Consider the following 27794-nt stretch of genomic DNA (forward strand, 5'->3'; position numbering starts at 1 on the left):
AGGGAAAAAGAGTCCAAAATGGCGGTGGCTAAAAGATCTGGAAGGGAAAGCCTGGGAAAATACAACAAAGGAAGGTCCGAGGACCGGAGTGAGAACCTCAGGTAAAACAAACACTCCTGGCTGGCCCAACTTACATAAGACAGGCCCAGGGACAGAGAAACATAAAAAGAGGAGCCAAAGCTCTCTCTCTCTGCTCTCTCTCCCGCGCGATGGAGCGCTCTTCTCTTCCTGTCTTTGGGTCCACGTGCCCTCACGCCTCAAAGATGGATTTTCCTGCTATTAGCTAAATAAATAGAGCTGTAACACTGAGCTGTAACAGTGATTTATTTAAGAGCTGTAACACCGTCTGTCCTCTGAGAGCTGTGACCCGCCAAGGGGCTTTAATGTCCGTCACTCCAAATCTTTGTTGTGACGAGACAAAGAACCGAGGAGCATACACTCGAGTGACACTTGCAACCAAGTTGGGTGGTCCAGATGGGATAGGAATAGGGGTTGGTGTTGCAAAGGTGGGGATACCGTGTACTATGGAAGTGTTTGGTTTATGTTGCAAAGTTGTGAGGTGGCAAGCAGTGGGACAGAGGTCTGTGTTAGGAGAGCTGGGAGACAGTCGAGGGCGGAGGGTTCCAGAAAACAAGGTTTGGTGATGCCTCTCTGCGGCAGAGATGGGACTAGAGGGATCAAGTGAGGCCGGGATAAGAGTCCATGTGCGCCGCTGACAGGGTCATCAAGGCGGGGCTGGGAGAGTCCTGGTATCCTGGGGGGTCCCACGGGTCATTCCCTGCTTTCCGGGATGGTGAGGGGGCTCGGCGGCGGCTCCCGGGCGCCCCCTGGCGGATCCGATGCCGCCGCCGCCGCTCCCACAATGCTTGCGTAGCCCGACTTCGGGCTTCAGCAGCAGCAGCGGCTCCAAAATGGCGCAGACTATCTTCGAGGCCCTGGAGGGTGAGCGGCGGCGGGGCCGGGGGAGGCGGCTGTTCCGCACTGTGCCCCCTCCCGCCGCGAACCCGCCGCGCCGGGCCCAGGGCGCGTGGCGGCCGCGGGGCGGAGGGCACCGGGACCGGAACAGCCGCGGAGCGGGAGGGGCACGGACGGGAACAGCCGCGGGAGCCGAGGCCTGGCGGGGGTTGGGGGACCGAGGGGCCTGAACAGCCGCGGAGTTGAGGCTCAGTGGTGGTGGTGGTGGTGGGGGTCTCTGGAATGGAACAGCCGTGGGAGCCGAAGCCCAGCGGGGTGGGGGGCCACGGGACAAGAACAGCGGGAGAGGGAAGGCCCGGCGGGGGGAGCACCGAGACCGGAACAGCCGGGGAGGGCTGGCGCCTGCAGGGAGGGCGTCCCGGACCGGAACAGCTGCAGCCGCCAGGGCCCAGGGCTCGCTGGAGGGAACAGCCGGGGGTGGGGTGCAACCGGCCTGGAACTGCGGGGTGAGCTAGGCTGCCCCCAGGATGCGAGGCCTGGGAAGGGTTGCACCCAGTGGGAGCATGGTGGGGATTCTCCTGGCAAGAATACTGGAGTGCGTTGCTAATACCCTTCTCCAGGGGATCTTCCCCACCCAGGGGGGATCTAATCTGGATCGCCCACATTGTGGGCAGATTCTTTACCGACTGAGCCATTAGGGAAGCCCCTGAAGAAGTTGCTTTGAGCACCAACTGTGCGCTTTGTGCTTTGGCGTAGTGTCTCTAATTCGGACCAGGAAAGGATTGATGCCACCCAAACCCAGCAAACACTGGGTGCCTACTTTGTGTACTGTTGGGGTGCAAGGTCTTAAAAACCCAGACCAAGAAAGGATGGGTGCCAACGGTGTGGTTGGCCGGGCTACCAGGTTCCCAGACCCAAACCAGCAAACACTGGGCACCTGCTGGTTATCCTGTGCTATGTCAGATCCTAGTACGTGAATGGCCCTCAGGCTCTGGCCATTGTGAGCTTTGGAGCCAGGCAAAGGCAGAGGTCTCAGATCGTAAAGAATCCACTTGGAATGCGGGAGACCTGGGTTCAATCCCTAGGCTGGGAAGATCCCCTGGAGGAAGACATGGCAACGTACTCCGGTATTCTTGCCTGGAGACTCCCCATGGACAGAGGAACCTGGCAGGCTACAGTCCATGGGGTTGCAAAGAATCAGCCACGGCTGAGCGACTCCACACAGCACAAGGGTAGAGGACTTCCATGTGCACTTGCTGGGAGCTGGAAAGGAAGTCTTAGAGAACGCAGAGCTGGGGCACAGAGTTGATGCAGGGGTGATACAGACCCAAGAATGCTCTTAGAGGAATCCAATGAGCACACACATAATCAGAGTGCAGACTGAAAGTAGGCTGGACTCGTGGTGTGTGGCTGAGGCTTTGAGCCCTACAACTCCTCAGGAAGTCTCAGTTGCGTGTCTTTTAACTTTTGGAGGATCAGACCCAGAAACCTCCCTAAAGGCTAAGTTTTAGGAATACTCGTTGGTGAGGGACCCAGAAATTATATAATTATAGAAAAGGTAAGCAGTAAAAGAGGACAACCTCAGCTGGCCTTCAGTGCTGTGATGGGAGGGCCAAGTCAGTGGATGAGAGGCCAATAGGATAAGGTGAAGTCTACTTCCTCTCTAGGTTCATGGACTCCCTCAGTATTTGAATTTTCACTACAAGAATGTGTGTATTTTTGTGTGTGTTTTTAAAAAAATAATTTTGCTTTTGCCTTTGTTATTTATTGCTTTACTTTTGTGCTGGGTCTTTGTTGCTGCACAGGCTTTCTCCCGGTGCAGCAAGCAGGGGCTACTCTAGCTGTGGTGCACAAGCTTCTCGTTGCCGTGGTTTCTCTTGTTGCAGAGCACAGGCTCTAGGGTGTTCAGGCTTCAGTAGGTGCAGCTCTAGGGCTCGGTAGCTGTGGCTTACCAACTTAGCTGCTCCAGGGCATATGGAATCTTCCCAGACCAGGGGTTGAACCTGTGTCTCCTGCATTGGCAGGTGGATTCTTAACCACTGGACCACCAGGGAAGTCCTGTTTGTGTCTGTGTACTGAATAATGAAGAAAGTAAAGGAAAAGTCAGTTCCTCGGACTGTGTGATTGTGCTGGGGTTGGAGAAGGGCAGCAGAACTGTGGGGATCCAGAGGTGACCCAGGCAGTGGGAACTGCATTTCCAAAAAACCTTGGGGTAAGAGAGGTCTGGGGTTCACAGAAGTTCATGTGAGCAGCTAGAGATGATGCTTCTGAACTTTATCTTGGCATCAGTGTCGAGCTAAGAAGGGGTTTTCAGCAGGGGGCTGCACAAGCTAATGTATGTTTTATAAAGTTCACCCTGGCTGCGCTGAGAACAGGCAGGAGGGGCCGGAGCGGCAGCAGGGAGCTGAGGCCACTGTGGCTGTCCTGCTGAGAACTGATGGTGGCCTGGGCCCCGAGGACGGATGTGGGGATGGAGAGAAAGTGGATCTGAGAGATCTTTAGGAGACAGACGAGGCTAGACTTCCTGAAGGGCTAGAAATCAAGGTGGGAAAGGAGATTGGTTAAGGAAAGAATCAGGGGTTGTCCCAGGGGCTTTGACAGGGTGCGCAGTGGTACACTATTCTTACTGATGAGGATTACTAGGAGAGGAACAGACTTAGAGGTGAGGAACCACACATTTAGTTTGAGTTTTAGGTTTGTTGTTCTTCAGTTGCTAAGTTGTATCTGACTCTTTGCAACCCCATGGACTGCAGCACACCAGGCTTCCATTTCCTTCAGTATCTTCTGAAGTTTGTTTAAACTCATGTCCATTAAGTCAGTAATACCATCCAACCAGCTCATCCTCTCTTGCCCTCTTCCTCTCCTGCCCTCAGTCTTTCCCAGCATCAGGGTCTTTTCTAATGAGTCGGCTCTTCGCATCAAGTGGCCATAGTATTGGAGCTTCAGCTTCAGCATCAGTCCTTCCAATGCATATTCAGGGTTGATTTCCTTTAGGATTGACTCATTTGATCTCCTTGCTGTCCAAGAGACTCTCAAGAGTCTTCTCCAGCACCACAGTTCAAAAGCATGAGTTATAGAGGCATAGATAGGCAGCATTTTTATCAAGCAGTTAATTTTTTTTAGGGCACTTTTAGGTTTACACAGTTGAAAGGAAGATGCAGAGACTTCCTTTGACCTTACACATTCATAACCTCCCCTTTAATCAACATAACTCACCAGAGTGGTACAGTTGTTACCAAGAGTGAACCTGCACTGATGTATCATAAGCACTCATAGTCCATCATTTCTATATTTTTAAAAAATTATTATTTATTTATTTATTTATTTATTTTTGGTTCTGCTGGGTCTTCATTGCTGCAGGTGGGCTTTCTCTAGTTGTGGCGAGTGGGGGCTAGTCTTTGTTGTGGTGCACAGTCTTCTTATCGTGTTGGCTTCTCTTGTTGCCAGCACAGGCTCTAGGTGCTCTGGCTTCAGTAGTTGTGGCTCATGGCCTCTAGAGCTCAAGCTCAGTAGTTGTGGCCCACAGGCTTAGTTTCCCCTTGGCATGTGGAATCTTCCCAGACCAGGGATTGAACCCGTGTCCCCTACATTGGCAAGCAGATTCTTATCCACTGGACCACCAGGGAAGTCCCCATCATTTATCTTAAGTTTCATTCTTCGTGTTGTACATTCTACTGCACGACTCTATAATGACATATATCCACCATTATTATATTAGCGTATAGAATATTTTCACTGCGCTAAAAATTCTCTGTGTTCTGCCTTTTCATCTCCCCGCCCCCCACCCTCTGGCAACCACTGATCTTTTTATTGTCTCCACAGTTTTGACAGGCAGTATTTTTCATTTCATTTATTTAATTTTGGCTACATGGATCTTCATTGCAATGTGTGGACTTCTCTAGTTGCAGCCTGTGGGATGTTAGTTCCCCAACCTGGGACTGAACCCACATCCCCTGTATTGGGAGGCGGATTCTTAACCTCTGGTCCACCAGAGAAGTCGCAGACAGTATTTTTTTTAATTAAACTTTTTATTTTGAAATCCTTTTGTTTCTGTAGCTTCACATGCAGATGTAGAAATAATACCAGGAGATTCTGTCTATCCTTTACCTCATTTCCCCCGATGTAACATCCTGTAAAGCTGGTCTGTAATATTACAACCAGTGGCTCTACAGAGCCATCCTTTCACGGCAAGATGTTGCTCTTTTTATAGCCACATCCACCTCTTCCCCTGCTCCTCATCCCCAATGTCTGGCACCCTGATCTGTTGTTCTTTGTTCTCCATTTCTTTCTTTTTTAAATTGGGGGGAAACTGCTTTATAATGTTGTGTTGGTTTCTGCCATGTGACAACACAGATCAGCCGTGACTATACATATATCTCCATTTCTAAAATACTGTCATTTCAAGAATGTCATGTAATTAAAATCATAAAGTGTATAACCTCTGAGAATGGCTTTTTTCACACATTGTAGTTCCCTGGGATTCATCCAAGTTGTTGCTTATATCAATAATTTGCCCCTTTTTATTACAGAGCGGTGCTCTGTAGTGTGGATGAACTGCAGTTTGTTTAACTATTCACCCACTGAAGGACATCTAACTTGTTTCCAGTTTTTTACTGTGATGAATAAAACCACTATAAACGTTCAGGTACAGGTTTGCACACAAATGCTGACGTGCAATTTTGCATCATGATAGAAGATTTACTGAACCTCATTCTGGGAAGGATGGACCCCAGAATGGTTTGACACTCAAGATAATAGGGAGAACTAGATGAGGGTGACTGAGGATGCTCAGGGAGAGTGGACGAGTGAGAGGCAAGAGAGAGCCAGACAGAAGGAACCCTTCAAAACAGAAATATTTAGGAGACGGACAGGAGAAGAAAGTGAAGGAGGCAGGGAAGTAGCAAGTGGAAAGATGGGAGAAGACCCAGGAAGCTGGTGCCCTGGAGCCTTAGAAGGGGGTGTTTCAAGAAGGAACGTCCAATGCTGCCGGGTGCTCTTTGGTGATTCTGGTGGAATGATGGGGGCTTAAGCCCCACTGGAGTGGGTGGAGGAGGATTGCGAAGGGGCCAGGGGAGATGGAGGGTGTAGACAACTCTCACTGGATGCTTGATGTTGAAGGAAAGAGAGATGAGAACATGGGTTCGAAGGAGGCTATCTAGAGAGACCTGAATGTGTGTAGCCGCTGATGAGAAGGAGAGTTTGTGGGCATAGTGTGAGAGGGGCCAGTTGGCAGAGAGTGGCTTCTGAAGGAGCCGGAGAGGATGGAGAGAAGGCTGGCCTCAGGAGGTGCACAGCTCATACCGTCATAGGGATAAGTATGGATTCAGTCTGACCACAGGATCAAATGGTTTTCAGGGGCTGGGGTAGGTGTCCAGGTCAGAGCTGAGAGGTTGACTGTGAGGACGCAAAGAAAGAGGCAGCCCTCTGGGTTATTTGGGAGGGAGGCAGTGTGCCTTGGGGGCCACTTAGGTGTGAGGAGGCCTGTCCTTCAGCTGGTGACACGCTGGACAGTGTACTACTGAGAACCGCAACAGCGAGAGCTGATTGGAAAACGTAAATGTAGTCAGCTTCTCAAGAACCGCCCCCAACCCCGACCCCAATCCAGATTACGCCGTTTATTGAGGATCTGAAAAAATAAGCACACATTAGAAAACAGGAGACGCCCAAATACAGATTTGTGGCATTTGTGGGGTGTGGTTGGGGAAGACTCAGTAACGTGATTTCCAGAGGGGTTATTGCACTTTGGATTAGATTCATCCACAAGTAAGAAGAAGCCCAACCTAGCAGTGGCTTAAACAGGCTAGAAGTTTATTTCTCTTGTGTGAGAGTCCAGAAAAAGGCACCCTACAGCTGTGACAGTGGCCGTCTTCTACCAGGTCCCCAGAGGCCCAGGATCTAGCCAGTTTTTTGCCCTGCAGTGCCTAGGGCCTGGCCCTTGTCCTCATGATCTGGGATGGCGGCTAGACTTCCCACCATCACCTTCTTGTTCTAGGAAGCAGGATGGACAAAGAAGGAGGTCTCATACTGGGCAGCTTTTAAGAAAACTTCCCCAAAACTCCTATTGGCTAGAACTTAGACATTCTCTAGCTGCAAGTGTGGCTGGGAAATGTAATCTTTCTTCTGGGGCCATGTTTCTAGCCCCAAGTCTTGGGTTCTGTTACAGTAGAAGCAGGAGAGAATGTATATCAGGGCATGGCCAACCACTTTTACCACTGGGGCCTTGCAGCGGGTCTGGCTTTTAAGGGTGAAGTCACAGCAGGATGCTGGATTCACCTTCCAAAAAGACTGCTTTTCTTTCTTCAGGAATGGACAATCAGACTGTCTTGGCCGTCCAGTCGTTGTTGGATGGCCAAGGAGCAGTTCCCGATCCAACAGGCCAGAGTGTCAATGCACCCCCTGCTATCCAGCCACTGGGTGAGTATCTGCTCAGGTTCATCAGCAGGAAGGGTAAGGGGCTTCCTGTGAAAAACAGGTGGGGCTGAGGGGGTGTGGGAGTGAACTGCCCACTGTGGTCCCCAGGTTTTCCTCCAGTGTCTGAACCCTCTCCCCTTCCTCCCAGCCTGGATCTTCAGGCTCAGACCCTTCTTGACTTAGCTCTTGAGGCCACTGGTCCTCAATCCCTTAGTAAGTGTGGGGATCATGACAGAGAATGACTGGGAGCCCTGATGTTTGTGCCTTTGACCCAAAGTGGTTCCTTAGCCTCCTCTCTATGAGACTAAACTTGAGTCTCCAATTTACAACTCAGGCTCTTGAGACAAGAAGAGGGCTTTCTTCAGAGCCCTGTGTGAGTCTGTGTGTTCATCTGTTCATGCTACAAAGATTTTTGAGTGCTTGGGAACCATGCTGGGGACAGAGAGATATGCACCTAGTTTGAATCCTTGCTCCTGAAGTTTGGCTCTGTGACCTTGGGCAAATGAGTTAACCTCTCTGTGCCTCAGTTTCTACGTATGTACAATGAGGACAATAGTCCACCTCATAGTAATCTTGTGAGGGTACTTGGGATTTAGTTTTAGCTGTTGTAAATAAGAAATGCAAGTTTCTTGTAATTTGTACAAGATTAAAGTTTCTCTGTGGTCTGACATCCCAATGACTCAGACCCCTTCTTTTGTATGGCTCTGCTGCTCTCAGCATGGGATCCAAGATGGCTGCTCCAACCTCCTACTTTCATTTCCACACTCCAGCCAATAGGAAGGGAAGAAGGAAGGAAGTGGAAGTCATACCCCTTCCTTTTAAGAAAAAGTTGTATAGACAGAATACTTCTTCTTTTATCCTATTGGTTGGAATTTAGTCACATGACATGTCTAGCTGCAAAGAAGTCTAGGAAATATGTTCTTTAACTAGGTGGCCATGTTTCTCACTAAAATTTGTATTGTTTCCGAAGGAAGAGTGAATATTGAAAACTTTGGCACAGTACATAGCCTGTAGTAGGCCTTCAGTTATGGGTAGTGTTAACTGTAGCTAATCTTTCATTTAGTTTTGCATGCATTCAACAGATATCCACTGAAGGCCTCCTATGGGCCCAGAAAATATTGTAGTTATGGTGATGAATAAGACATATTTCCTTCCCTTACAAAATATGGTGGTGATGGGGAAAATGTGATGAGAGGCTTGCTCAGAGGAAGGAACTGTGAACATTGCTTTAGGAGGGCTTCCTGGAGGAGGTGACATCTAGGCTGAGCCTTGCAGAATGAGTCATTCTGGGAGAGGCAGCTTGGCAGGGGGAGCAGGGGATGGAGAGGCACCCAGGAGTGTGATCATACAGCCCATTTGGGGACTGGTGAATAAATAAATGCAGGCAGGATAAAGATTCTGACTGTCTCAACCTTGAAGCGAAGCCACCTTACTAGTTCCTGATTTCTGATTTTTTTGATACCTGTGTGAACCTGGCTGGATATTCCTGAAGGTGCTAATGTGATTTGAAAGCTCATGGGAAGCACAGAGTTGATGCTTGACCCTCAAGCGCTGAGTGATGGAATGCCATTAGTTTGCCTTTCTCATGGTCCAGCCATGGGCCTCCATTTCTCACTGTGATGCCCTCTCCTTTTCTCTTGCTTTTTTTCGTTATTTCTCTCCTTCCGCTACTCTGCTGGTGTGACCCTTAGATGACGAGGATGTCTTTCTCTGCGGGAAGTGTAAGAAGCAGTTCAACTCGCTTCCAGCGTTTATGACCCACAAACGGGAACAGTGCCAAGGGAGTGCCCCACCCCTGGCCACCGTCTCACTGGCCACCAACAGCATCTACACACCTTCGGCAGCACCCTCAGCCGTCCAGCAGGCCCCGCCTCCTCCCAATCGCCAGGTATTCATTCATTCGTTTTGTTCATTCATCTATTCAAGTCTTTTCTGAGCACCCACTATGTCACACTTTGCGTGGGCACCAGGGGTACAGGAGTGAACAAACAGACCAGGTCACTGCCGTCGTGGCATAAGGTAAGATAGACACCACCCAAAAGACGTGTTGAGATGGACTTCTCCCAGGACAAGTGCAGAGAGGGGATACCAGGACAGGGCTGGGAGGTTTTGCCCTTTTGTGTGTGATGCTCAATAGGATGAGCTCTGAGAAAAGGTGACATTTGTGCAGAGACCTTGGGAGAAATAGTCACGCAGCTCCTTGGGGAAAGAGTATTCTGGGGGCAGATCAGCAAGTGCAAAGGCCCTGAGGCAGGAGTGTGCTGGGTTTATTCCAGGAACAGCAAGGAGGTGAGAGTGGCTGGAGCTGAGTGAGGAGGAGGAGGGTAAGAAGTCATAAGGTCAGAGACGCAATAGGGAGACCTTGGCAAATTGTGTGGCTTTTACTCTGCATGAGATGGGAGCCATGGGAGGGTTTTGAGCAGGAGAGGGATATAGTATGATTTATGGAGAAGGCAATGGCAACCCTCTCCAGTATTCTTGCCTGGAGAATCCCATGGACAGAGGAACCTGGCGGACTGCAGTCCATGGGGTCACAAAGAGTCGGACACGACTGCGTGACTAACAACAGCAGCAACAAATACTTTAATTAGATCACTGCAGCTGCTGTAGGGAACAGATTTTTTTTTTGTTCAGGAAATAACTTTTTATTTTATATTGGAATACAGTTGATTAACAGCATTGTGTTCCTTTCAATACAGCAAAGTGATTCAGTTTTACATATACATTTATCTATTGTTTTTCAAATTCTTTCCCCATTTAGGTTGTTACATAATACTGAGCAGAGTTCCCTGTGCTGTAGGATAGGTCCTTGTTGGTTGTCCATTTTAAATATAGCAGTGTGTACGTTTCAATCCCAAACTCCTTAACTGTCCTTTCCCCAACCCTTACCCCAACAGATTTTGATGGGAGTCAAGAGAAAAGTCCGGAGACCCATTAGGAGACTACTCTACAAATCCAGCAGTGGACGGTGGTGGGTGGCTTGACCAGGATAGTAGCAGTGGAGTAGAGAGAGGGGATGAGACTTTAGGAATCTTTTGAAAGTGGAACTGGCCAAGGTAGTGGCTGGATTGGATGTAGGGTGTGCGATTAAGAGGAGGCAAGTGTGCCCAGAGTTGGAGTTGCCATTCACTGAAGTGGGGAGAACACAGAGGAGATTTGGAGTTCAGCTGCTCATGTTGAATTTGAGATGCCCACTGGGCCTTTAAGTAGAAGCAATGAAAATGCAGACAGATAGACAAGTCTGGAGGTCAGGGGATGCCCCACGCTGGGGGTATCTGGAGAAGCTTCCAGAGTCCTCAGTCAGGAACACAGTTCTAGAGCAAAGACACCATGGATGGGAGCTCAGAGGGATTAAAGAATCCCCATAAAGGGGACGGGCTTGTCCCAGGATGCCACGTCATGGGGTTAGATTTCCCTTTGACTTCCTCTTGTCTCTTTCTTCCTCTAAAATGAGGGGTCTCCAACTTTCAGGATCTAATGCCTGATGATCTGATGTAATAATAATAGAAATAAAGTGCACAATAAATTTAAGGCTCTTGAATCATCCGAAACCACCCCCCTGCTCCGTACCTAGTCCGTGGAAAAATTGTCTTCCGTGAAACTGGTCCCTAGTGCCAAAAAGTTTGGGGACTGCTGCTCTAAAACATTAATCTTCCGCCGTTGTATACACGTAATTCCTGCCTTCAAGATAAACACATCCACCTCCAGATCCTAGGACACTGTGCACTGAAACTTTTCAAGTTACCACAGACGTCTTCTAACACAGAACGTAGTTGTTTTTCTCACTCCTTGATTATGAGTTTATTTAGTAGAAGATGTTCTTCCTCTCCTGACTCCCTTTTTTATTTTCAGTAGGGGAGAGGGAAATTCTTCCAGTCCTGGGCAAGGAGAAAACCTTAGCACACAATCAACTGGTTAGGGGCAAACCAAAATCCCTCTGCCTAAGTGAGCTGGATGAACATGGAAATGATTTTTTTTTTTTTTTTTTTTGCCTCAGGCTAATGCATGTGACATTGTAAAAATACAGGTCACTGCCTTTCCTGGCGGTGACATGGGGTGCGTCCCTAACCTGCCCAAGCTGTCCTTGCTTGGTTGAGGGCAAGGACTTCTGTTGGAATTGGGGGCTCATTTACTGCTGTCCCCTGGGGTCCTATAGACAGGGGACTTAAGATACCAGAAAAGAAAGGCAACAAATAAACAAAACACCCTTTGCATTTACAACAGGAAAGTCACTGCATGTTTGACACCCTCTTATAAGGTCTGCCATTCATCTTTGCTGTTAACCTGAGAGCATATTATTATATTTTCACATACTTACTGAAGTCCCCGCAGGAATTACATAGTAGTATTGTTTGGGATTTTTTTGTTTGTTTTGGATTTTTAAAGATGAGAATATATAATGTACATATTGTTATAAAATTTAATTTTCCATTTAGTACCTCTTACTTGCTGTCTATAGTATTCTATCCATGAATATATTACATGTTTTTAAATCTAGCCTCCTATTGATGGACATTGAGGTTATTTCCAGTTTTTCACTATTAGAAACAAGGCTGTGCAGAGGACTCTTTTTTTGTGGACTCCTGTGGACAAGTGTGAATATTTCTCTAGGACAGAGGTCAGGAAAGATTGTTGCTAGATCATAGGTTATAGGCATTGCAGGGAGGTGTGACTTATTCTCCTTATTTGATATGAGGAAATGCAGGTTGAGAGAGGTGGAGTGACTTTCCCAGGGTCATGTGACAGGGAGCAGTAGCAGAGGTGGAGATGGAATCTAGGTCTGTGGGACTCCAGAACCCAGATCTTTTCTACCATGCCGTCTGCTTCCTTCCAAAATGTCAGACATGTTCTTTCCGTCTCTCTCTCTCTCACTGTCCAGATCTCCACGTACATCACAGTGCCCCCATCCCCGCTGATCCAGACCCTGGTGCAGGGGAACATCTTGGTAAGCGATGATGTGCTCATGTCCGCCATGTCAGCCTTCACGTCCCTGGACCAGCCCATGCCCCAAGGCCCCCCACCTGTGCAGGTAAGGAGGTGGCCAGTTTCTCACAGGATCTTGATTTTTGGCCTGCAAGTTGATTCCTGCAGATTCAGAATCTTGTAGAAAGAAGGGGGCTTGACCCCAGCTCTTCTTCAAGCTAAGGAGGACTGTCGTCGGCTCCCCCTTGGCCAGCCCTGCTGTGGATGGGGAAGCTGATGTGTTCAGCTGGGCCCCACAGCATGACTCTGGGGTTTCACAGCCATAGTCTGGTTTGTTTGACTTGTACTTTTATTCTTTTTTTAAAAACTACTATTTTTAAAGAATTTTGGCTGTGTTGGGTCTTCACTGCTGCGCACACAGGCTTTTCTCCAGTTTTGGAGATTGGGGGCTGCTCTTTAGTTGTGGTGTACAGGCTTCTCATTGCAATGTCTTCTCTTGCCGCAGAGCACAGGCTCTAGGGTGAGCAGGTTTCAGCAGGTATGGCTCGAGGACTCAGTAGTCAAGGTTCCTGGGCTCTGGAGCGCAGGCTCAATAATTGTGGCACATGGGTTTAGTTGCTAAGCGGTATGTAAGATCTCCCTGGATAAGGGTTCAAACCCATGTCCCCTGCATTGGCAGGTGGATTCTTTACCACTGAGCTACTAGGGAAGCCCTTCTGTTTTTATTCTTTGCGGAAGTGTTCCATGTCCATTAGAAAAACACTAGAAAGTACACAAAAGAAAAGTTGTTTTTTTTTTTAAGTTTAATAATTTTTAATATCGAAAGAGACAGGGCAACCGACTGAATTTGCAATTCTTGGTTGGATTCTAGACAGGGTGTAGGGGTTTGGGGTGAGGGAAGCCTTAAAGGCCTTACTGGGACACTTAGGGAGATTAGAATATGGAGGAATTTGAATATTTTAGATAATAGTATTATATCTGTTCAATTTCCTGTGTGTGTTCATCAAATTGTTACATAGGAGGATGTCCTTGTTCTTAGGAGATGCATCTGAGTAGTTTTAAGGAATCAAGTGTCATGATGTTTGTAGCTAACTTTCAAGGGGCTTGACAAAACACAGGTATGTATGTGTGTATATGTACACACACACATGCACTGCAGATGCAGCAAGATGGTAACAACTGGTAAATTAAATGAGGTAGAAAGATAATTCATTGTATTCTGTTTGCAACCTTTCTGTAGGTTTGAAATTCTACAGAATAAAAATTGGAAAGTCAAACAAGCACTCTTACTCCCTCCACCGAGAGAAAACACTACCAAAATTTTGATGTCTGGATTTCCTGACCTTCGAATGCAAATAGAGATAGAAATAGCTTTTTATATAAATATGTGTAAAGTATACACATGTATATAAATGAATCTTATATGCACTGTTCTGGAACTTGCTTTTCTTACTTTGTTTGTGCACTCAGTCATATCCGACTCTTTGTCATCCCAATGGACTGTAGCCCACCAGGCACCTCTGTCCTTGGAATTTTTCCAGGCAAGAATACTGGAGCTGGTTGCTGTTTTCTACTCCAGGGGGTCTTCCTGGCCCGGTGATTGAACCTGAGTCTCTTCTGTCTCTTGCGTTAGCAGGCGGATTCTTTACTACTGCACCACCTGGGAAGCCCTTTCTTTCTTGGCCTTTTGTTTAACATCATTTTCTATCTATGCCTACAACCCTACATCATTATTTACTGAAGTGTTCCTCAGAACAGTGGCTTCTTGGGATTTTCCAATAGAAAAAGGATCATTGGTCCAAGCAGCCTGAGGTGGAAGCATTGTACTTCTTCCCTTGCTCTGTCCCTGGGTTTTTCCTGCAGTAAATACTGCAGAAATACTTTTGATTTTGTCAACTCAGATTTTTCCCCCAACATATTTGACCATGGAACCCAAGGAACAGCAATTAAGAGAAGCACCCTTTATTGAATACTGATCAGCACCATCACTGTAACAGCCACAAAGGATTCTGTTCCATTCCAAGTGGATGGACCATCCTCTGTTTAGCCAGACTTCCAGTGGGAGGACATGTAGTCATTGCCAGTTTTTGCTATTATAAAAATGACGAGTAACATCTGTGTATGATTATCTTTGCCTACCTGGTTGAATTTTTTGTAGAATCAATTGCTAGAAGTCAGTGGCTGTGTTTCAAGGATCCATAGCCACCCACACATTTCGTGACTCTCTAGATAAAGACTCCCAGGGCTCAGGATGCTTGTGCTGTTGGCTGGTTTAAAATAGAAGGATGCACAGCAGGACCAGCAAGGAAGAAAGACCCAGCAACTGGAGTCTGCAGGAGATCAGCGTTCTTCCAAGTCTCCAGCGTTCTTTGCCTCGGGAAAGTGGGGAGAGGCTGCTCAGGGCACTCCAGCAGTCAAGAGTGCCCAGAGTTTCTGCCAGGAAAGAACACCTTTGACTCTAAGGCCAGGGCTTCTGTTACATGTAGGCTTCCAGCCACACAGCACAATTCCAGATACCCCGGTCGGAAGGAGTTGTTCACCATAAATCACAGTGCAAACTGTCTAGGTAGTTGGTACACTAGGGCCAGTGCCCCAGGTAGGCAAAATAGCCTCATCAACATAGGGAACCTGCAGGGCTTACCTGACTGTCCAGTGATTAAGACTCCGAGCTTTCAAGAACAGGGGGCATGGGTTTAATCCCTGGGCCACATGACGCACAGTGCAGCCAAAACAAACAAACAAAAAACCAGGGAATCTTCTACACGGCAGGTTCTCAGATGCCAGTTCAGAGCCAGTCCTACAAGCAAGCCCTTCTAAAGACAGCAACATTAGGCCCGCTCTATGAGGTCATTTCTGCACAGGCTGGGCCATTTTTGCTGACTTTTGTAGAGAAAAAGGACACCAATACCAGTCTGATGGCTCCTTGGAATTCTCCCATGATCTGGTTTCCATGCCTGCTCTCTGCCTTGTCCTCTCTTCTTCCCACATGGCTGGCTAAGGCAAGTGTCCTTCCCTGCTGATAAACCGGACAGCTGGTCTCAAGAGGCTATGACAATTTAATTTTCTCTTGTGATTTCAGAGTAACCTGAATATGCATCCTGCACCAAACTACCTGGCCCAGCCTCCACCTCCTCCCCCACCCCCTCCACCACTGCCCCCACCCCCACCCCCCCAACCCCCACCACCCCCACCCCAGAGTCTGGGCCCCCCCGGGCGTCCCAACCCTGGCGGGAATGGCGTGGTGGAGGTGTACAGCGCCACAGCACCCCTCACTGGGAGTGGAACGGTAGAGATCCAAGCACTGGGAATGCAGCCCTACCCACCCCTGGAGGTGAGCAGACGCTGGGGCCTGGGGTGAAGGGGGAAAAGCTGGTCATGGTCGTCACGGGTAACCTGAGCCTTTTCTGATGCCAGAGATGCTGTGGGGGCAAAACCAGCTCAAGCCTATCATACGTGTAAAGGTAAAATGCACCCCATGAGAAGGTGGAATGAAGCAGGGGTTGTAGCAGAAATACAAGCTGCCCTCAGGGAGTACTCAGGACAGTCAAGAGAATACCTGCCTTTGGGGAAGGGATTCCAAAAAAATTATATGTGTGAGTGTCTCATATGTTTTCACAAGCTAGGTGTATCAGTTAGCTATGGCTGTGTAAGAAATACAGTATGTGGGGAAAGATGTTTATTGTTCTCAGGTCTGTGGTGATCAGCTTGGCAACTGCTGATCTTGGCTGGGTGCTCCCACATGTCTGGAGGTTGGCTGACTGGCTGCTGCTCTAAAGTGGCCTCGGGTGGAATAATCAGGTCGGGTGACCCAACTCTGCTCCACGCAGCTTTCCTTCTCAAGCAGGCTGCCCAGGCATGGTCTCACCGCAGTGGTGAACGTGCAGTAATGCAAGCAGAAATGCTCAAGACTTCTTGAGGCTTAGGTTTGTAAGTGACACAGTGTCACTTCTGCTGGTGAAAGCAGGTCACAAGGCCAGCTTAGGTTGAAGGAGTACCAAAATAGATGCCACCTCTCGATGGGAAAAACTCCAAGTCACACTGGGAGAGGGCCTGGGTACCAGAAGAGGTAAAGTATCGAGACCGTTCAGGCAGTGTACAGGCATACCTTGCTTCATTGCATTTTGCAAATATTGTGTTTTTTGTTGAGCAAGTCTATCAGTGCCATTTTTCCAACAGCATTTGTTCCCTTTGTGTCTCTGTGTCAAAATTTTGGTAATCTTTACAACATTTCAGACTTTTTCATTGTTATTGTATTTGTCATGATCTGTGATCTTTGATGTTATTACTATTACTTGCTGAAGGCTCAGGTGTGGTTGGCATTTTTTTTTAGCAATAAAGTCAAAAAAGTTTTTTTAATGGAAAAAAAAAGTTTTTTTAATTAAGATACATACTTTTTTTTAGGATGTAATGCTATTGCATACTTAAATTATAAGATAGAGTAAACATAACTTTGTTCATAACATAACTTTTTTTCATAAACATGACTTTTATATGCACTGGAAAATAAAAAAAAAACTTGTGTGACTTGCTTTATTGTGATATTTGCTTTATTGCAGTGGTCTGTAACTGAACCCACAATATCTTCAAGGTGTGCCTGTGTCATATGTACTATATTAATTCCCAGCTGAAGAGTTTCGAACTACAAGCAGTGTACTCTCAAGGCACTGAGAGTCCAGAACCATGCCAGGCACAAGTGCTAGGGGGCATGGCTATGACAGAAGGAGCCTGCCTGCACTTGAGGTCACATTATCTCAGACTCACTCTAGAATCCAGCCATACAGACATTCTATGTCAGATGGTCTCTCTGGAAATAGAACTAGACTGGAGGAAAATTCCATCACCAGCCATGTAATGTTATAAGACCCTGCAGGGGGATTTTCCCTACCCTGGGAGAATAAAGCAAGGACTTGGCTGAATTTTTAAAGAATTAATACGTGTGTATGTACGGCTGAGTCCCTTTGCTATTCACCTGAAACTCTCAGCGTTGTTTGTCGATCAGCTATACCCCAATACAAAATAAAAAGTTAAGAATCTAACTGAGTCACCAGTTGATCAGTAAAAATGACTTGGAAATTTTGTATTTAAATATTTAAATAAATAAATATTATTTAAAAATTTTAAAATAATTAAAGCTAGTGAGATGCTGAGAGGATGATGATGGCCTCATAGACAGAGGGGCCAGCATAGGGATAGCTGCTGTTATTTATTTTTCATGTAGACAAAGAGTGCTCTCTGAAAACAGAGCCTGAGTCGTCTTTGATTTGCATCCTTGGCACCTAGCAGAGACCTGGCCTGTGGGACACCTGCAGTTGGTGTCTGAAATAGGGTGCTTTGACCTCAGTTTCAGAGGAGAGACTCTAGAATGGGAACTCCCCTTGTAGAACTGTGAGGATAATGAGAACTAACCCAGTGGTGGTCATATCATTGCTCAGGAATGACTTGGATGATGGGTGACAAATATTGAGTGCTGGATTGGTCAGGAAAATTGAAATCACTCTAGGTATTTCTAACAGAGGGATTTAATACAGGAACTTAAATCTGTAGGGCTGATGGAAGGGCTGGAGGAGTAAAAGTCAGGGTTGGCAAGAACCGCTCGTTTTCAGGGTCACAGTTGTGGCTTGGCCCTTGTAACTAGGACACTGTACTTGGTGAGAAAACTGTAGGATTCTGTTGCTGAGGTTTCAGCTGCCCTGCCATCCTCAGGGCTGGTAATCAGGAGGGGAATGTCAGGTTCAGCTTGCCACTCCAAAACTCATGACTGCTAACCTGCCTGTCTCCCAGCTTGGCTGCCAAGGAGAACAGTTTCTACCTCCCTTCTGCCTTCAGATCTCATGCAGATGCTTCTCATGGGCAGAACTAAATTTGTGTTCAGAACTGTGCTGGCAGGGGTACTTGAGAATGTGGTTTCAAGCTTGCCACCTCTGCATTTCAGGGGAGAGCATGGGCGGGTGTAGGAAGGTGCCAAGGGCCGACAGGCAAGACCTGGCAGAAGCACCTAGTGGTGCTGTATAAGATGCCTGAGACCTCCATATATGAATTCATTCATTCAGCAAATGTTTATTGAGTGCCCACTCTGTGCCAGGCATTCCTCTAGGCCTGGGAATAGAGGAAGAAACAAAAGCAGAGCAGAAGTCCCTGCCTGCATGAAACTAGGCAGATAATAGACAAGGTAACTAAGTAAAACGCATAATTTATTAGATAATGATGCATATAAGGAGGAAAATGAAGCAGAGGAGAGGAAGTGGAATTTTGGGTAGGGCAACCCAAGAAGACCAATGAATGATAGGTAGATGAAGGAATAAATGAATTCTTTACAATACCCCAGTTGTCGTGATGTGAGTTTAGTGGTCACTGAGTTTGGGTGGCTCAGAATTCCTTTGGTAATTTCTCGTGGCTTCAGTGTCAATTCCTAGTCAAAGGATGCCTACTAGTGTGGTGTCAGGCAGAGTTGGTTAAGAAGTGGAGTTGCTGGTGAGGGCATAGACCCTTCTGACTTCCTAGTTCTCCTGTGCAAGAAGTCTATTACTAACAACAGCAATAATGGCCATCACAACAGCTGATGTTGATTGGGTGCTTACTACTTGCCAGGCCCTCTTCTAAGCTCTATTCTCATATGGGGTTGCTATAATTAGTCCCATTTTACAGATGCAGAAACTGAAACAGAAGTTAACAGACTTGCCCAAGGTCACTTAAATGATAAGTGGCAGAATCAGGATTTGAACCCAAGCAGCCTGGTTCCAAAGCTGCTTCTAGCCTGCTGGCTTCATGGAGTTCTATTCAAAGGGGTCTTGGGAGTGACTGGGGGTACTTAGTGAGGTGGAGGAGTTAGGGTGGTGATGTAGCTGTGGGTGGCTGAGATCAGCCAGGGCCACAGTGAAGGTCCCACAACCTGGGGCAGCTCTTCCCCCCCTTCCCAGGACACTCTCCCTGACTTTGCTGTCCTTCTAGGTGCCAAACCAGTGTGTGGAGGCTCCTGTGTACCCCACACCCCAGGTGTATAGCCCTGGCAAACAAGGATTCAAACCAAAAGGACCAAACCCTGCTGCCCCTATGACCAGCGCCACCGGGGGCACAGTGGCCACCTTTGACTCCCCCCCATCACTGAAGACCCGACGGACCAAAGGTTCCAGTGGACTCCCAGAAGGTGGGCACACAACCTGTCGTGGCATCTCTCCTCAGCAGGGATGTACCTGTCCACAGGCTGCTTAGTTCCAGTCTTCCCTTTTGTGATAGTTAGGATTAAGTTTGGTTGCATGGAGTGGAAAATCCAAAATAGGAGTGACTCCAAAGTGGTAGAATATTGTTGTTCTGTGCAAAACAAGTCCAGAAACAGGCAATCTGGAGTTTGTACACCTATATAATCACCAGGCACCCACATTTCTTCTGTCTTTCTGCTTCATCATTCCTAGAACATGACTTTTGTTCTTAGGTGTTTCATTGTGTAAGATGGCTGCTGAAGCTCCAATCATCAAATTTCATATTCCAAGCGTCTGGAAGAAGGATAAAAGAAGCATCTCCCAGCTCACAGAAGTTCTAAACATGATGCTTTTGCTTACATTTCATTGGTTACTAAGTCATATGACCATATCTGTCTCCAAAGGAAGCTGGGAAATGTCTCTTTTAGCCAGGAACATTGATGCTCCTATTATGTAGGGGATTTGTGAAGAAAGAAGAAGAGAAGAGTGGGTATTAGGCAGGCAAGCAGCAATGTCTGCCACCCTGATAGAGATGCTAAGTATGTGGTTGGGGACAATGTCAGAAAGTAGTGGTAGTAGTGAAAGGCAGAAAAAATGAGAGTTTTCAGGGGCTTCCAGCCCCTTCCTTCCTTTCACAAATGTGTTGAGCATCTGTGTGCCAGGCTTGGTGTCAGAACTGGAAATCTAGCATCTTGGGTCATGATTTCCTTACCCTTAATTACTCACAGTTTAATGGGAGAGACAGACAGGGAATAAAGAAATGTTTATGGGTCACTCTAGAAAGAAGATTAACAGAGTACTGTGATTGAGAATACTGGAGAGAGACTGGAAAATGCTGCTGCCTATCTGTCTAGGGGTGAGGAGAAAACAGTCTTGTGACTGTCTGAGGGACAAGCATTTTGGGCAAGGGGGAACAGCAGGTGCAAAGGCCCTGAGGTGGGACCATGTATGCGGTCTTCCGAGGTTAGCCAGGAGTCCACTGCAACTAGATCGTAAGAATAATCGGGTTGGTAGGAAGTACAGGATGCAGAGCCCCATAGGCCACGGCAGAGAGGATGGATTTTATCCTCCAGCAGCAGGGAGTTTTTGAGGGGTTTGCCCTACTTTCCCAGTCAGAGCATGTCCTGGAATTTCTTCTCCCAGGCCCTATGAGAGACTTACCTCTGCTTCTTCCCCAACCTGTCCATGGATGTAGACCTCCTAGGATCTGGGCTGTCTGGCCCTGGGTCTAGGGGTAGAGTGGCTGGAAGCTGCCCTTCAGTTGTGTTGCCAGCCTTACCATCCCCTTCTTTGTCTTTTTCTGTGTGTGTCTTTTTTTATTTTTCATCAGCTGCAGGGAAGCCAAAGGCTCAGAAACTCAAGTGCTCATATTGTGACAAGTCATTCACCAAAAACTTTGACCTGCAGCAGCATATCCGAAGGTAACCGGGCGTGGTGGGGCAGGTGGCCCCTGGGCAGCCCTGGCGGGGAGGCAGGATGGGGAATCCACAGTGGAAGCAGTGCTCCTTTCCCCACCCCCTTCACCTGGTGGTGACCAAGGCCCCAACTGGTCTGTCATGGTTCTCAGGCCTTCCAGCCAGCTCAGGATGATTTTGCCCTTTTCTTCCTCAGTGGGAAGGATCTGTGGAGCCTGCCTGCCATGATGAGGAAGGTCCAAGGTGGGAATGGAGGAGGCGGAATTGACTTGAATGGCTAGAGGCTGGCTTTGCCGGTGGGAGGCGTGCCTCAGCCCTCACTTCTGTAGAAAGGCTTGACCTCGGGGTTAGCGATGCTCTGTGAACGTGCCTCTGCAAGCTCTCTGCTCGCTCAGGACTAACCATGACACCGCTTGTCCCAAGAACATGCAAAGAGCCCTTCTGGGCCTCAGGTTTTCCATTGTGAAGTGAAGGGGTGATCTTGTTCGATGTTTCTCATAGAGTGGAACATTGGGACGTGAGATGACTTTAGGTGGTTTGTGGATATGGGTATTGAAAATTTCTGAAAGATAGAGTGAGAAAAACTTTTTCCGTTCCTTTCAGAGGAGAAAGCCTCAGTTAGGTGTGGTCTGTCTTGAACACCTCGTACAGTTTTGCTCATCTTTTATAACAGAGAGGGGGGAAGGGAGGGAAAGAGAGTGCCCAAGATTCCAGCCGCGGTGGGCAATAGCTTCTCTGTAGACCAGGGTCTACCAGCCTATTGAGATGTCTTAGATCACACCATTCCTTCTGTGGGGGCTGCCCTGTGCCTAGAAGAATGTTCAACATTCCTGACCTCTAACCACTAGATGCCAATAGCCCCCCCTCACTCCTCAGCTGTGACATCCGAAAACATCTCCAAACATTTCCAGATGTCCCAGGAGGGAAAATCGATTTCTGTTGAAAACCACTGGTCTACAACCAGTGCTTGTCAGTAGAACTTTCTGCAGAGATGGAGACACCCCAGTAGGCCACAGGGCGGTGGACATATGGCTATTGAGTACTTGAAGTGTGACTCGTATGACTGAGAAACTGAATTTTTGTAACTTTATTTTTGGCCGTGCTGGGTTTTTGTTGCTGCCCGGGCTTTTCTCTACTTGTGGTGCACTGGCTTCTCCTTGCAGTGATTTCTCTTGTTGCAGAGCACGGGCTCTCTGGGGCACTCGGGCTTCAGTAGTTGCAGCTCCCCGGCTCTAGAGCCCAGGATCAATAGCTGTGGTACCCGGGCTTAGTTGTTCCGCAGCATGTGGGATCCTCCTAGATCTGGGATCAAACCCGTGTCTCTTGCATTGGTAGGCAATTCTTTACTACCGAGCCACCAGGGAAGCCTGAGAAACTGAGTTTTTAACTTGATTTTATTTTAATGAATTTAAATTTAAATAGTCCCATGTGGTTTATGTCTGCCATAAGGATGATGCATCTATAGCTCTTAATAAAATTGTTTTATGAATAATTGTGTTTTTTTACTTGTGTTTATGACAAGTGGTTTTGCATATATAGTAACAACAGGAAGCTTCATTTTTAATTATTTTAAGTTCTTAAAAAGTGCATTGATTTGAAGGAAAGTTTTAAAAAGTACAAGTGCTGTGCGGTGACCGCTAGGATGTTTTCTCCTTCAAGTAACAGAAGAGTCTCCATTTAAACAATTGTTGTTCAGCCACTCAGTTGTGTCCAACTCTTTGCAACTCTATGGGCTGCAGAACGCCAAGCTTCCCTGTCCTTCACCATCTTCCAGACTTTGCTCAAACTCATGTCCACTGAGTCAATGATGCCATCCAGCTGTCTCATCTTCTATCATCCCCTTCTCCTCCTGCCTTCAGTCTTTCCCAGCATCAGGGTCTTTTTGCATCAGGTGGCCAAAGTATTGGAGATTCAGCTTCAGCATCAGTCCTTCCAATGAATATTCAGAGTTGATTTCCTTTAGGATTGACTGGTTTGGTCTCCTTGCTGTCCAAGGGACTCTCAAGAGTCTAGCACCACAGTTCGAAAACATCAATTCTTTGGAACTGTTTTATCTCACAGCTTGAGATGGCCACAGAGAAGGTCCACTCCAGGGCTGGCTAATTCAGCTGTTCAGTCTTGTCACCAGGAGCCTGGGGTGTGTCTGTGCTTGCCTGCCTCAGTAAGAGGGCTTGTCCTCACGGTCTCAGGATGGTGACCCACAGCCTCCAGATGCTCTGCCCAGGCCTTCCTGGTGGTTCTGAGCTCCTGGACTGAGGTCACAGTCCCTACACACGGGTGTTGACAGGCCTTGTTTTCTGCAGCCACACTGGTGAGAAGCCCTTCCAGTGCATTGCATGTGGCCGCGCCTTTGCCCAGAAGTCTAACGTCAAGAAACACATGCAGACCCACAAGGTGTGGCCTCCAGGACGCAGCGGTGGCACCGTCTCTCGCAACTCTGTGACGGTACAGGTCATGGCTCTGAACCCCAGCAGGCAGGAGGACGAGGATAACACAGGTGGGTAGGAGTGACCACTGTACTGGGCAGCGTCTGGCCAGAGCCTCCTTGTACAGCCCTGGGGATGAGCAGAGCCGGCCATGGGCAGCTCACAGAGGGGGTGTTCTGTGCAAGCAATATATGGCCACTTTTCTCTGGCCAACCAGCAGGAACTGGCCCTACTGTGTTGAGCCATTCTGTGCTGCCTTCTGAATTCTTGTGAGCTCTGGAGAAGAACCCATTTCTTTCAAAACTCTTATAGTGTGTAGCACCTAGGGTTCAACCATTGAGCAAACATTTATGGAGGCTTACTGTGTGCCAGAGGTCTTCCCAGGTGGCTCAATGGTAAAGAATCTGCCTGCCAAGCAGGGAACTCAGGTTTGATCCCTGGGTTGGGAAGATCCCCGGGAGAAGGAAATGGCAACACACTCCAGTATTCTTGCCTGAGAAATCCCATGAACAGAGGAGCCTGGTGGGCTATAGTCTGTGGGATTGCAAAGAGTTGGATACGTCTTAGCAACTAAACCACCACCACCACTGTGTGCCAGGCCCCTGGGCTTACAAACATGAGGTCAGAAGCCCCTGTCCTCAGGGAGAGTGAGGGAGGAACAGCTAAACGCATGATTGTACAAGGAGCTGGGAGGCATCGTGAGTTCAGCTGGGGGTGGCAGTCAGGGTCGTTAACAACCACAGAGCAGTCTAGAGTGTCTGAGGGGAAGGCCTGCAAGGGGAGACTTGAGGCGGTGGCTCTTCATCCCTCAGAATGTAAGTGTTCAGTAGTTTGGCCCCTGGAGTGGCTGTGTCTCTGCGCACCAGCTGAGCGTGGGTGCAGGGCCTCGGTCCTACGTCCCACACTGAGCCCATGGTTGGTGGGAGGTGAACGCAGCGGAGCGCAGGGAAGGTGTCCTGGGAGTCCTTCCCGGGGGGCGTGGCCCTCTGCCCTGACCCTTCCTCTGCCTTTCTCAGTGACTTTCCTCCCTGGCTTTCTCCACAGGGTTGGGCCAGACCCTGTCGAGCGCCCCGCAGCCCCAGGCCTTGCCCACAGCCGGCGAGGGGGAGGCGGACAAGCTGGAGGCCAAGCAGGTGGTCCTCATCGATAGCTCCTACCTGTGCCAGTTCTGCCCCAGCAAGTTCAGTACCTACTTCCAGCTCAAGTCCCACATGACCCAGCACAAGAACGAGCAGGTAGGTGAGCGGGCGGGAGCAGGGGTGGGACATAGCCACCCGAGTCATGAGCTTTGGCGGTTGCTGGGGTCTTGAACACGGCCTCAAAAGGGACAGGAGTGGGCCTCGGTTGCTCTGAGCTGCCGTGTAATAATGGGCTAAGCTTCCCCCTCTATCCTCCCTGGGTGGTGCCAGCTTTTTGGGCCATTATGGTGCTTGCCTGAGGGAGGAAGTCCACCTCTCAAGGGTCATATAATGAAGAAATCAGACACAGGAAGAATTCTTACCCCTTTGAGAAGATCTAGTATGTAAAAACCCGCCTATGGGGATTTGAGACTACAGCCTATTTTTTTTTTCTTTTTCCAATTGACATGTGATTTACATACCATAAAATTCACCTGTTTTAAAGTGTACGCTTCAGTAGTTTTTAATCTATTCATAATGTTATACAGCCATCACCCCTCTATTTCTAGAACATTTTTTTTTTCCAGAACATTTTTATCACCCCAGAAACTTTATACCTGTTAGTGTTCACTCGCCCCTACTCCCAGACTCAGGCAACCACTAACCCATTTTCTGTCTCTATCGATTTGCCTATTCTGGACATTTAATATTGGAATCATCTAGTATGTGGCCTTTTGAGATAATATTTGCATTCATGTTGTAACATGTATCAGTACTTTACTCCTTTTTATTTTTGAATAATATTTCATTGTATGAATATAGCACATTTTGAATATCCTTTTATCAGTTGATAGACATTTAGGTTCTTTCTACTTTTTAGCTATTATGAATAATACTTTAGTGATCACTGTGTACAAGTTTTTGTATGAACGTGTGTTTTCAGTTCTCTTGGGTGTAAACCTAGGAGTGGAATTGCTGGGTTATATGGTAACTCTATTCCGGTGTTTATTTTTTAAAAATAATTTTTGTTATTTTTTCTCCCTATTAAAGTATTATATACCCAATATAGAATTGGGAAATTCAGAAAAGTCTGAAAAATATATAGATTCACATTTACTATTTATTATATGCTAAGCACCCTGCTAGAGGGCTTCCCTGGTGGCTCAACAGTACAGAATTTGCCTGCAGTGCAGGAGACACAGGTTGGATTCCTGGGTCAGGAAGATCCCTGGAAAAGGAAATGGCAACACACTGAAGTCTTCTTGCCTGGGAAATCCCATGGACAGAGGGGCCTGGTGGGCTACAGTCTATGGGGTGGCAAAGAGTCAGGCACAACTTAGGACTGAATAACAACCCGGCTAAGGTTCCTTACATTCAGTACTTTACTTACTTCTCATAGCAACCTTAGAGATAGGCATTTTCAGTGTATCCAGATGAAGAAACAGGCTCAGAGAGATGAGTGATCCATCCAGAGTCGCACTGCCAGTAAGTAACTGAGGCAGGATTCAAAGCCAGTTTGTTTGACTCCAAACCCCTTGTCATAACCAGCTTACAATATGTCCTCCCAGGAATCTAGCACTCAATGCAGTACGTGTTGTAGATTTCCTTTCTTTCTTTCTTTTTTTTGACTATGCCACATGGCTTGTGTGATGTTAGTTCTCTGACCAGGGATCAAACTTGTACCCCTTGCAGTGGAAGCGTAGAGTCCCATCACTGAACCACCAGAGAAGTCCCAATGGCTGCATTCTTTAAATCCCTTATTATTGGACGTTTACATTATTTCCTGAGTTTTGCTATTATAAACAAAACCATGATGAATATTGTTGTAATCAAATCTTTGTCCACACCTCTGACTTTTTCCTTATTATAGATTCTTAGCAGAGAGATTGATAGAGTTGTTAGGCTATCCTTGGGGGAAAAATCACCAAAAACTTTTACTCAAACTTGCTTAAACAATTAGGAAGTTTGTTATCTCACATAATAAGAAAACCCAAGATAGGGTAACTCAGGCCTGGGACAGTCAGTTGACTCAACCCCACATCAAGCGCCCTGTGTCTTTCTAACTCTTGTCTCCACTGTCTTAGGGCATGGCCCTGTCCTCTGTTGGTGGTTCACCTGTGGTCCTGTGATGGTGGTCACTTTTTCTAGGCAGAAGATCAGACACAGTATTATCCATGAACATAAAGAGGTTATATTAATAATATCTTCTGTATCTTCTTTAGGAGCAAGGAAACCTTGACCAGAAGCCTTCTGTAGCCCTCTCATTGGTCAGAGCCCATGCACCTGCTTTATCATTTAGAAATGCATTGTTAGGCTGCAAATAATAGACAACTGGCTTACTGGTTAGGATTTTTTTTCTCTCTCACATCATAATAGGTCCATAAGTAGGTAGTATTGGGTTTGTCTAGTAGGATTCTCCTGGCTTTATGCTCTGCTATCTTTAGCATGTGGCTTTCATCCTCAAGATTGCAGAATGGCTGTCATACCTTCAGTCATCACATCATATCACAGTTAGGATAAATGCAAAAACAAGAGGGAACTTCTCCTAGGAAGCTTTTGCCTTTGTGTCCAGGGAGTGATGCCCTCCCCCAAAATTACTTGCCTATATACCATTGGCAAGAAACAGTCACATGACTGACAATCGATGTAAGGGAGCCAGGGGATCAAGTGTTTTAACTGGGCATCTTGCCACTCTGAGCAAATCAGGGTTCACTTTGTTAGGAAGAAGGGTTGGAATTGTATAGGCAACCCTGAGTGTGTCATACAGCTGTGACTGTCTCACAACCCTATGAGGAAGAGTGTGTGCGTGCATATGTGCTAAGTCACTTCAGTCATGTCCAGCTCTTTGCGACCCTGTGGACTGTAGCCTGCCATGGGATTCTTCAGGTAAGAATATTGGAGTAGGTCACAATGCCCTCCTCCAAGGGGATCTTCCCCTTGTCTCTTACATCTCCTGCTTTGGCAGACGGGTTCTTTACCACTAGTACCACCTGGGAAGCCCCATGAGGAGTGTGTACTACTTATTAATGTATACCTTTTAAAATGTTAAAAGCATATCTTTCATACAAATAATATAGTGAACTTGAATCAGAATTTTGCTTAATTCATTAATGGGGGGAACTGGAAAAATGACAAAGCCAGTCAAAAGATGATACGGAACACTAATACCAATATCTCTGTGTAACTGTGTCAGTGAAAAAAAGGAATCCTGAAATAAGATTACTAAGTTAGATATAAATCTGGTTTATGTCCTTCAGGGCAATAAAACCTCTGGAGTTAAAAAAAAAAACAAAACCCACTGGAGTTATCTTTTCTACATAACAAAAATCATTTACATTGGATCAGTTTTCTACAAGTTAACATTTAACTTTAGAGAGTCTAGGTTCTGAT

General features: G+C 47.2%; 1 protein-coding gene across 3 annotated transcripts in view; it reads left to right on the forward strand.

The window, feature by feature from the left end:
- Positions 1-805: 805 nt before the first annotated feature.
- Positions 806-27794, forward strand: part of ZNF341 (zinc finger protein 341) — a 40026-nt gene continuing 13037 nt past the window's right edge. Inside the window, exons 1-9 of one of the 3 annotated variants that reach the window (XM_043479721.1) lie at positions 806-942; positions 7219-7329; positions 9018-9214; positions 12206-12355; positions 15329-15580; positions 19198-19393; positions 20776-20866; positions 23164-23357; positions 24331-24521. In XM_043479721.1, coding sequence (XP_043335656.1) covers positions 840-942; positions 7219-7329; positions 9018-9214; positions 12206-12355; positions 15329-15580; positions 19198-19393; positions 20776-20866; positions 23164-23357; positions 24331-24521 — 1485 coding nt within the window. In that variant the 5' untranslated portion in view covers positions 806-839. Of the gene's footprint in view, positions 943-7218; positions 7330-9017; positions 9215-12205; positions 12356-12380; positions 15249-15328; positions 15581-19197; positions 19394-20775; positions 20867-23163; positions 23358-24330; positions 24522-27794 lie in introns of those variants that run through there. The other 2 variants (XM_043479723.1, XM_043479722.1) reach the window with 2 other exon arrangements.

Source organism: Cervus canadensis, chromosome 10 (genome assembly GCF_019320065.1).
Source record: "Cervus canadensis isolate Bull #8, Minnesota chromosome 10, ASM1932006v1, whole genome shotgun sequence".
Taxonomy (NCBI): domain Eukaryota; kingdom Metazoa; phylum Chordata; class Mammalia; order Artiodactyla; family Cervidae; genus Cervus; species Cervus canadensis.